At 43.9% G+C, this 11,215-nt stretch overlaps 1 protein-coding gene across 1 annotated transcript; it reads right to left on the reverse strand.

Annotated features, from left to right (window-relative positions):
• Window positions 1–6,951: 6,951 nt before the first annotated feature.
• On the reverse strand, window positions 6,952–9,711 carry LOC8052012. The gene is made up of 3 exons (XM_002433989.5): window positions 9,624–9,711; window positions 8,778–8,822; window positions 6,952–7,121 (listed from the first exon to the last, which is right to left on the reverse strand). Exons 1-3 carry the CDS (start codon window positions 9,691–9,693, stop codon window positions 6,952–6,954), a joined length of 285 nt encoding a protein of 94 aa, XP_002434034.3. The 5' UTR covers window positions 9,694–9,711.
• Window positions 9,712–11,215: the final 1,504 nt, after the last annotated feature.

Raw genomic sequence — 11,215 nt, forward strand, 5'->3', positions numbered from 1 at the left:
AGGAGGGTGATTTCAGATAAGATCGACCAAAGGGTGGCTGGTCGACATTTTTAAATCAACTGATGTTTTTATATGACATTGTCTAGTGTCTGGTATAAACGAATCCACACTTAGTTTTGACCAGAAAAAAAATTTGGAGACAAGAAAAATCGTAAGGCAGGGAGAGGTGGACAGTTGCAATAACGCGCACTGATGGAGGGGGCAAGTTTGAAAGTGAATAATTAAAACAATAAAATTAGGAGAATTTTAAAACATTTTACAAACAAACTATGGGTACAACTTGCTTGTAATATAAAGTAATAATATTTATTAAAAATTTATTTAGTTTTCTAAAAATTGCCAAACATGCCTGCTCGAACGACAAATGGCGAACTTTGGAAATCTGTATCTCATGAAATAATTTAATCATTATTACATACCTTGCAGACATTATTTTACTAATATATGGCTATTATTGAAAAAATAAATAAGGTATCTGAGTGACACAATAGTTACAATATATTTAGGCAAACATGGGAAAAAAATCAAACAAAGAAAAATTCCAATGCGAATAAAAAAAAAACACCACCTTCGATTTTTTTTAAATTTGGGTACCCTCTTATACTCTATTTCGGCATTCATTTCTATTAAAAACATGTTGCATCATTGCACTGTAAAAGAAGAAACAACTCCCCAAAGTAGGGTCCTTTTTCAAAGCCTACACTTAGCAGTGTCCTATACAAGAAGTGACTCTGAGTTCCAGTTTCATGAAACTTGCACAAATCTTTTATATACATTTATTCAGATGAGGTCATTGATAAAAAGAGCGATCGGTCACACAGTAAAAGGGAGGAGAAACTATATACAGCATTTTACATAAGCGTACAAAGTGGTATCATATTAGAGACTAATGATTTGAGAAAAGATGATGCAGTGTGAAGTTGCACCTTCCGGTATATTTTACATTTAGAGTAAAATAAATAACTTTACTTCCACACACAAAAACAAAGATATAATAGTAAGATATTTAGGTTGGCTGTGTATTTACGATTACAAACAATTTCAGGTGACGGATGCCATAGTGCCTAACTGGAGCAGCTTCGATGCTCTCGGTGTATGAATGAATCGTGGCAAGCCGATATAGTTTATCCTGCTCGAGGATAACATTTTGGGATTTTTTTTATAGTGATCAGATAAAAGTTATTAGTAACCACCAACAAAAACAGTAGGTTAAATACCCCGTGAAGACAAATGTGATAAATAAGATGTCCCTGCATTCAAAATGAGCAGTCCTTGGGAAATCAAATTCGGCACTTTACGCTAAGGTTTTTTTCGCTGTACCCATTTAATAAAGTTGCTTCCAAGCAGATCCGACTGTCCGCGCTACATATACCTCACAGATCCCTTCTGTTGATGACTTGCTGAGCCGCCACGCGTGCCAAGACTGAATGCCAGGGAAGGCGCGCACCGTCAGCCACTCTTCTTTTTTTTTGTTCACGATACCGAACAACCTCATTTTCGTCCAGATATACAAGATGCACGCCTTTCAGTTTCTTTGATAGAACGCTCACCATTGTCCTGGCCGTCTGAATTGCGCTTACTGAACGTTCTCTCAGGTTGTTCAGCGTGGCCTGGTGCTTCACGAGTCCGCCAACTCCGTCACATGCATTTTTCCCATGTCCAGATGCAGAAAATAACCACTGGGCTTGTGGGCAATCGTCCTTTGCGAATTGGTGAAGCTGGTAGCGATTCTTGAAATGACTGGCGGCGCCGTCACTTACGTACGTCACGTACGAGTATACCGCAACGTTGTCTTCAACCCACTCCTTCACTTTTTCTAGAGCCAAGCAAGCGTGAGCGGCGTCGTGACACAGGTCCTCACTGATGATGGCAAAGCTGTTTGTAGATTTTCTTGTCGTCACTACAGATGTAAATATCGAAACTTGTTTTTTTTTTCCAGTGATATGCTTGCACTTCGTCAGGAAGCACGATGGTCCAGTTTTCAGCAAAGTCAAAATGAAAGACAATGCTCCCGCGTTGCATGCACTGTTTTTCATCGTAGATCGCTTTACCTTGCATTTGCCGGATATGGTTGTGAAGTACCCAACTTCCAACCGTCACTTGGATGACTTTTAGGAAAGTCTCAGGTTCCAAAGTTTTTTTCACAAGGTCGCCGGACTCCCATGTTGCAAGCACAATCTCTTCATCCTCCGGGATATCAAGTTCCTCGAGTGTAAGAAACTGGCCTTTTGGGCAGTGATCACAGTCTCTTTGAAGGCACAGTTCTGTTGCTGGGTCGCACAGAAATGCCGAGTTCATTTCACCAGTGTTGAATGTTGAGCCTGTAACGTTCTCTAGAGCGGCAATAGAAAGATAATAATTGGCGCAGAGCACACAAACGCACACTTCCTGGTGTGGAATACATTGGACCCATCTAGGGCGCAACGAATAAAATTTCGTTAGCCCAACGCCGGAATCGGGATGCTTGTCTTTGTATATACGGAAGGCCTCTCGTATTGAGCGTGTCATGAAGCGCTTTGGCACGAACGTTTTCTCTCCGTTGAGCATGACAGAGATGACGTCCTTCTGGTTGGGACTTTGGCGCGAACATTGTAGCTCGTCTTTCGTGAAGTACTCTAGGGCAGCAGACAGGTTCTCAGGGCTCACCTTGCACCTCGTGTAAGGATCCGGCTCATACCACACGCCATGCTTTTCCTTGAGTTTTCGGGATTTACTGATGAGGTACATTGAGGCCTGTGGAATCCTCTTTTGAACCTCATTCTTCGTCAGTGTTGACGGCAGGAGTGTAAGCAGTTGACAACGTTCCCGGAGAGAGGTGGCGGTTTCAAAGGCCTGCCGAAAGTTGTCCACCCACTCAGTGCATGTGGAGCATGTTGGTTCGGACGACCCCGATGGTGCGTCCCTGTCGTACGCAATACGTAGCCTTGAGCGTATATTCTTGACAGCAACCTGCTCCAGTTCTGTCTGCTCTCTCTTGACATAGGCAGGCCTGTCCCGACTTCTTACGACGCTTGGTTGTCTCAGCGGCGACACATCTGTAGGTAGTATGCTGCGATTTAGATCTTCAATTGCTTCTTCAGCTGGCACAAATATGTCAGGGCACTGCTCTGAGCTTCGCATCGAGATCTCCTTAGTGATGTGCATGAAGCAATGGTAGCACAGGTAGTCCGTCGCACTCACTTTGGTGGAACAGTCAGGCGGAAGAATTTGCTTCAACGAGTTTAGGTCCAACTCGCCAACACTTCGAAAATTCCGCTGCTTTGGTATAGTCTTTTTGTGTTTGCAAAAGTAATCTGCACAAAACACTCGTTCGGAGCTCCAGGACGTCTTCATAATGTTTACATAAATAATAGAAATTAAACCCCAACTGATGGCATATAATTGCCAAGTGAAAAACTACTGGGTGCACAAGTGACAAGTCCGAGGCTGAGGAGCTCACTCACTGCAAATGTACATTTGAAAAGAGAGGTCACAACTGAGGCTGTCGGCAAAGCTTGATCCACGTCAAAGGAAGAAAGAGGGAAAGTCTCCAGACAAAAAATTCTGGTCAGCGGCCTTCGAAAAAGACTTTCCGGAATCGCACTGTCGTCCCTCCACGCGCTGATATGAAAGCACCCGAGCTTCTACCACGTGGTTCATGACACAGCCTGAGCCATGTCGGCGACCGGTTCGCGAGGGGTTGGCGGTGGGGTTACGTTGATGGTCACTCGGATTAGCCCTTGCTGTACTGAGCTACCGCCTGCAGTGCCTTATCGCCGGCTGGTGTCAACAACGAGAACACACACACCCTGTCTACACCAAAACTACAAGCGTTCACCGCACACGCGTCGCCGCCGCTTTTAAGCTTTTGTGAAGTTGCTTTCTTTTGCCGCGGAGAACCGCCTTATCCTAACTACGCGCCTGAAATCCTTCCAGGCGGGTGTACACAATATCAAGCGTTTCGAGAAATACTCGTGGAGTAGAACTATGGGAAAATTCGGAGCCCGCGATGTCGATATCGTCGCCGTTGTGTTAGTACGCCGTCGCGTACTGCAGTCCCCCGTTGGGGGAGGGGGGGGGGGCGGTCTTACTACGATAACATGGCGACAGCGTTTACACTCTATGTATTTACGCGAGGCTCGAGTATTTGGGGATAATGCTGCCGGTCGGTGTGCCCCTTTGTGCCTGATATTATCGCCCGTGACGCCAGCGAGTGAGATGGCGACAGGCATGTCTGCTCAGTAAACAGGCGTCGGCGGCCATGTTTTGCTGGTTGAAGCGAACCCCCTTGTCCTTGACAGCGAGCGGGGAAATGCGAAAAAAAGATTGTATCGGCCGTTTTGCCAGAACTAGCGATGAGTGTCGTCTGCGGTTTCCGGCAACTATTTTGCCATAATCGTGAGCTTAGCGAGGAAATGATTTTTGCTAGCCACAGAACACTACCACGCAGAAAGGGAATGCTTGAACATGTTTTTGTTCTGGATATATATCAGGGATATATATGAGAGAGAGAGAGAGAGAGATGAAGGTAGAGCGGAAGAGGGAATAGCATATAGTGTCGCAGGAGAATAAAGTAAACAAAGTTCCTAGTGGCCGATGGCTGCATGATCTTTTCTCGGATCACTAGTCCGTAATATGATACCTCTTTGTACACAGTAGTTTCTCCTTAATTTAAGTGTGTGAACGATTTCTTTAGTTATCATTGGCCTCATCTGAATAAAAATATATAAAAGATGTGTGTTGGTTTCATGAAACTGGAACTCAGAGTCAGTTCTTGTATGAAACACTGCTAAGTGTAGGCTTTGAAAAAGGACCCTACTTTGGGGAGTTGTATCTTCTTTCTCAATAAAATGATGCAACATGTTTTTAATGGAAATGAATGCCGAAATAGAGTATAACAGGTTACCTAAATTTTAAAAAAATCGAGGGTGGTGTTTTTTTTTTTTTATTCGCATCGGAATTTTTCTTTGTTTGATTTTTTTTCCATGTTTGACTAAATATATCCTAACTATTGTATCACACAGATACCTTAGTTATTTTTTAAATATTAGCTATATATTAGTAGAATAATATCTGCAAATTATATCATAATGATTAAATTATTTCATGAGATACAGACCTCCAAAGTTTGCCATTTGTCGTTCGAGCAGGCATGTTTGTCAATTTTTAGAAAAATAAATAAATTTTAAATAAATATGATTACTTTATATTACAAGCAAGCTATACCCATAGTTTGCGCCTAAAACGTATTAGAGTTCTCCTAATGTTATTGCTTTAGTTATTCACTCTCAAACGGGCCCCCTCCATCAGTGCGCGTTAATGCAACTGTCCACCACCTCATGCATTACGATTTTTCCTGTCCCCAAGTATTTTTTCTAGTCAAAACTAAGTTTGGATTCGTTCATACCAGACACTAGACAATAACATATAAAAACATCAGTTGATTTGAAAATGTCGACTAGCCATCCTTTGGTCGATCTTATCTGAAATCACCCAGGAGGAGGATGGAAGGGTACTGAGGGATAGGTCACTTCCTGAGTTCACGTTACCTCAGGGAAGGGGGGGGGGGGGGGGGGGGGGGGGGGGGATACGTGAGGGTAACTTTCATAACCCTCGTGACCCTCGTGAGGGTAACCCTTTTTTGGGTAGCTAACCCTCGCAACCCTCGTGAGGGTAACGCTCGTGACCCTTGTGAGGGTAACCGTCGTAACCCTCGTAACCCTCTCGAGAGTAGCCTCGTGACGTCATGATGGGAAACTGCACATAATGCAATGCGCGGTTAGCCGTTGCATGCAAACGCGCGGTTACGCCGCTTGCATGCAACCTGTTGCATGCAACGTGTGGGTTGCATGCAACGAGCAGTTACGCCGACGCCGACGGCGACGGCGACACCGCTCAATCCGGAAACGCGCGCCTAAGAGATGCGCTCTAAAAATGGTCAAATTAGCAACACTGAGCACAGCAGCCCTCTTCTGTATAGACGGAGCTTTGCTTAATGTGGGTGGGGCCTCTCTTGTTGATTTTACGCTATCACAGATTAAAGTTACCAAACATAAGATCGCCTAATACTCTCCTTAACGCGCGCGGACAGTACGCAAATCTAAACACGCACTTCGTGCAGAAAAAATGTTGATCCCCAATCCATGTAGCGATGCAGGCGAGTCGGTTCATGATTACAAACTCGTAGCGGCGCAAAACAAAATGCACAAAGGGAGGAATGGACAGGACGAGCGCCGAACAATGGACAGGACGAGCGTCGACGTTTGTCCTGTCCATTCTTCCCTTTGTGCATTTTTTGCGAGCTGCTTCCAGGTTGACCACCAGTGCTCTTTCATGGAGTTCTAAAGAGTGTTTATTGCTCCGATTGCATCGCCACAACTATACTCCGCGACAACTTTTCTTGGCAATGCAGTGGAAGGTAGGTCCCGCGTCCCCTCTCCCATTTTGAGTGTACGCAGGCTCTCCTCCTCCCCCGGGGAGAGGAGGAGAGCCTGCGTACACTCAAAATGGGAGAGGGGACGCGGGACGTACCTTCCACTGCATTGCCAAGAAAAGTTGTCGCCGAGTATAGTTGCGTCCGAATATTGTGCCCCCAAAAAGCAGTGGACACGCTCGCTATGCTAGTCCTGGCATTTTGTTCATTATGGTCCCTTATTTATCATTGAATATGGGCCTCCTATGCCAATATACTCTGTTTCATACTTAGCGTGCAACGCAGTCAAAGCTACTGGCGCGAGCGTGGGGCTTGATCTCGTTGATCATTCGCACGTGGTCTCGCGCCAACAATACCATAGATGAAGCCACGCGCTCGCGCCAGTATAGCTTTGACAGCGTTGCACGCTAAGTATGAAACAGAGTATAGACTGATTCAAACGAGGCAATTATTATTTAGAACTGCTTTATTTTCCCTATCACAGTACGGGGTCGTCGTCGGCCATCCGTGTTTTCGGGGTTTCCAGCGCGTATCTTGGTTTACTTTGCATTCGCGCAATTCTTCTGGCAGTCTGCGAGGGTCGCGAACTTCTGGCAGTTGTGAGGTCCGGTCTCCGACGGGATGGTCTCGCACTTCTTAGTGGTCGGGTTGTACCGCGCGGTAGAGGTCACGACGTGGCTGGGGTCATTTGCACCCGGATTGGTGCAAGCTGCGAGTAAACAAATGGACTTAATGTTGTTGTTGTTGTCTTTTTTTTTTCTTTGTGGTATTTGCCAATAAAAACACACACAAATTGTACACTGAATATTTGTTTGGCGGATTGATTAAACAAATTGCAGCCATTTTTGGCATCAGAGCTTTTTTTTTTTTTTTATAAGTTATTTTTTCTTAAACCTCAAAGAGGCTTCCGTTTTGTAAATGGACAATTTAGTCAGTGCAGTTTTCCTGTTAGCCTGGAGGGTAAGAGAAGGGGCAATGAAACGGACTTATGTTGCACAAAGAAGCCAGCTTTCCTAAACATTTGAAAACTACCATTTCATAAGCGCCACGTGGTTCATCCATCAAATTGAATTTATCACCACTCTAAAAAAAAATTGTCAGTTCTTGAAAGGTTTTTCGACGTCCCAAAAACACTTTCAGCGCGTGAAAACCTGTTTCGCCTCAAGCACTACCGCCCCCTGGCGCACTAGAAAGGCAACTGGGCCATGAAGAACTCTTGAACGCCTTATAGACCAACACGCAGAGCTGACGTCACGCAGCTGCGGCGGCAGTGTCAACGGCACTGCGCATGCGCAGACGCTTCGCTTCACACGAATTCGGTTTCCGCGCACGCGCAGTACCCACACCTTGTGTGGGCAAACACAAGCTTGTTTGTAAACAGCGTGTCAGTCTATAGGTTTCTCACGACGAACCCCTTTTAGGGTGGGCTTAAAACAACGTTTTGGGGTGCAAAACTTCGACAAACTGAAAAACCTCTAAGAGCTTTTTACGAACATATATCTTTTCAGAGGGATATCGTCGTCACTAAATCGATTATCTCGTCTCAGATTATTGAAAGATACTTTTATGGACCGTTTAATATCGGTCAGCACCTTGCAAGTAACATTGCACGATTCATACTACTTAATAAATTTGGAGATTCGTTGATTTAAGAAGCATCTTTAACCAGAATCTAAAAGAAAAACGAATGACACAAATCAGACAGGAAAAAACCGACAAAAGGGATTAGTGAGGATAAGAACAGACGGTGCAACAGTACACGACCCTTTTCACTTTTGTTCCCCTATCTGTCTCATGACTTTTAATCTGTGGTTAGAGTACTAAGCGTAGTTGAATCTAGATAAGCAAACAAAGGTATCGCGGATGTCGCATCCACCAAAAGACGATGAGCTTTTGATTGACAAGTGTTACTAAGACTGGTAGACCCTTCGAGGCGCTTGGTGCCGGCGCTTTATGTACAAATTGACCGCGGAGACACCTTCCACCGCTGCTAGATAGAATGTAAACACAAACTCAATAGCACGCGGCGCTTCAGAAGGACTCTAACAGCTGATTTGTTTTGTGCATTTTCTTTTATTAAAATCATGTTTTACATTTAAAACATAATCAAGCAGAGTAAAGTCTGAAGCCTGAACCCAACGTACAAATAGACAATGTCAACGCTAATTTACCCGAACCTTGTCGATGACTCTACTTTAAATAGCCCACTGATACCAGTGGTAAAGGTCTTGCATATAGAGCACAGCTCTTTGTCACAGAGGTCAATGTTGTAAAATACCTTCACCGTTCGCTAAACAAGCCATTCGGTTAAACGCCGACGAAACATGAAATGCTTAAACTAAACAGAGGAAGACCTTATTCCTACCTTGAGGGTAGGCGCAGGTATGCTGAGGCCCGGCAGACACAGTTTCTGAAATTAAGTATAACAAATCGAGTTAATAAGCACTTCCAAAACCCAAGAAAGAAGCTACGAAGATAGAACAAACAATTAATAAAACTTGCTACTATGATTTTCACCTTTAAAAATTTATATCCGTGTATCCATTGTCGTAAGTTAACTTTGTGAGTTTTCTCGTTTCATTGGAGGCTCTTACCTGTACGTCTATACACACAGTAGCTTTCGATTCCGCTTAAATACCTCATACAATATAGTCGAGATACGACTGCGAGGTAAGGTTACTACCAAGACACGCGAGCTTGGTTGGCGTGGTAACTCCAAGCCGCATCTCAACGATCAAGCAAAGGCGAATGCAGTTGAAAATAATCAAACTCGCCTGTGAGAAGAGGCCTAAAAACGGCCTTTTTTTGAGCCATTGCAAGGCACCTTTACTTATTTACTACGTCAGTTATGATGCAATAAATTGTCGTATAGCGCATTCGAGAGCGTCACTACAGGTGCTGCATATTTTTTTTTTTTTTTTAAAGGAACGCGCGTAAAACAATGAATTCAGCAGTTTGGAGTTGATTCTATGCCATATGTCACCATTGTATTCCCAAACCCCAGCAGCATTACGTTAATTGGTATAGTACTCGTCTCAAATGTTAATAGCTAACTCCACAGAGCAAATACGGAGTTTTCTGAATCCACAAAAAAAAATACAGTTATCAGGTAATCCGCATCGAAAATGTACACTTTGAAAACTCAACACTGCAGTGAACCTGCAGACCAATCTTAAGTAGAGCGTGCAGAATATGGGGCGAAGACACTCACTGCATATCACGATGAAGCAAAGTGCTAGCAGGACAATCGCCTTGGAAGCGCTCACAAAGTTAGCGGCCATTATTTCAGCTTCTGGTACAACTGTTGGGGAAGAGGACAGATGATATGATTTTACCATGGTGAGCTTCGCCTTTTTTATAGTTTACCTATTATTAAATTTCTGCTCCACGTGCCGTTGAGGAGGAAACAAAAAGTGTATGTGATTATTAAAAGATAGAAATGACTATACAATATCCGGCCCCTGTCAGACATGTTGCTGCTTGTATCAGTAAGCAGGCATGAAACTCTTTTCCTGGCAAACGCTTATTTCGCTAAAAAAATGGAATGAAGTCAGTGAAAAAAAAAAAAGGAAATTGTCAACGTAAATCAGAAAATGCTCAATCCACGAGGCACGGTCATTTCTCAAACAGGTTTCCGCACGTATCTTTCTGACATATCAAACACGTGTCACAACGGGAAACAGTGGCAGCAGGTGTATAGCGAGCGCTTCTTTAATATTCATTCTCGAGTTTGGCGCCCTGCCTCACTGATGTATAATGGTCGAAGACTGAAGCTTGAAGCCTTCATGGTTGAAGTCTAAAAATTGGAATATGGAAAGTGAAGGCCGAAATTTAGAGGCTGCAGTGCGGAGGCTGACTTCCGAAGGATGAAGTCAGCATCTGTGATACAGGGTTACCAAGGAAGAAAAAAAAAACTGGGACTTAGTTTACATTGCAAAGCAACAGGTACAAAGAAAGCTTCCACGCCGTTTGGGCTGATTAATGTAGAAGGATATAAAAAAAATATTATTTTGCTCGCATCATTCCCATAGTCACAATTCTGCTAAACCAGAGAGGTGATTTCCTGGTCTGCAGATCTTTTGGATTACATTAAACAAGCACACCGGGAAAAGAAAAAAGGAAACACGCGAGGAATGTGCTTGTATCCTGTAGTTGCCGGTAAAAATTAATATTTTCTGTTACCACTAACGACGACACGATAAGCAACACGCATTACAGAGAGCACTTGGCGGTGAAAATATGGCGTCGTTTAGTAGATTGAGTTGCCGTCCGCCGCCATTTAGTTGCTGAAAGCTGCATTGCCACGCCATTGGCGCCTAAAAGAAAGTCTGAACTTCTTACGGATAGTTCTTCCAGTGGCATCTTTAGCTTTGATCTATTTCCAGGATTACTTTGAGCACTTACCTGATGTGATAACACGAATAAAAAAGACTCCTCCCCGCCAATGTGCTAGAATTTTTAGCGCGCCGTCGTTCCCGTTCCTCAATTCACTCGGGAATTAATCGAGTCCAACATGTCTCGAAAAAATTAAATATTTTCATATGACAGCTCTTCCTTTCCATGAGATGTTTATAGCAGCAGTCAGAAAAAGATAACTGTATTTTAATGATGTTATTGTTTTGAAGGCGAGAATCCTGAGCTCGTGGCTTTATTTTTGGGCAGTTGTTCCTGCAGAACAAGAGTTCGTGCAGCCGAGAGGCGCCCTTGAGCGAAGAGCTCGGATTTGCAGCCTAGTAGGGGAATTGTCGTGCAGATGACCGACTTAGCAAAAAAATGACCGCATCTCCACGCGGTGAATGATGA

Source organism: Ixodes scapularis, unplaced genomic scaffold (genome assembly GCF_016920785.2).
Source record: "Ixodes scapularis isolate PalLabHiFi unplaced genomic scaffold, ASM1692078v2 PGA_scaffold4__175_contigs__length_147842914, whole genome shotgun sequence".
NCBI lineage: Eukaryota > Metazoa > Arthropoda > Arachnida > Ixodida > Ixodidae > Ixodes > Ixodes scapularis.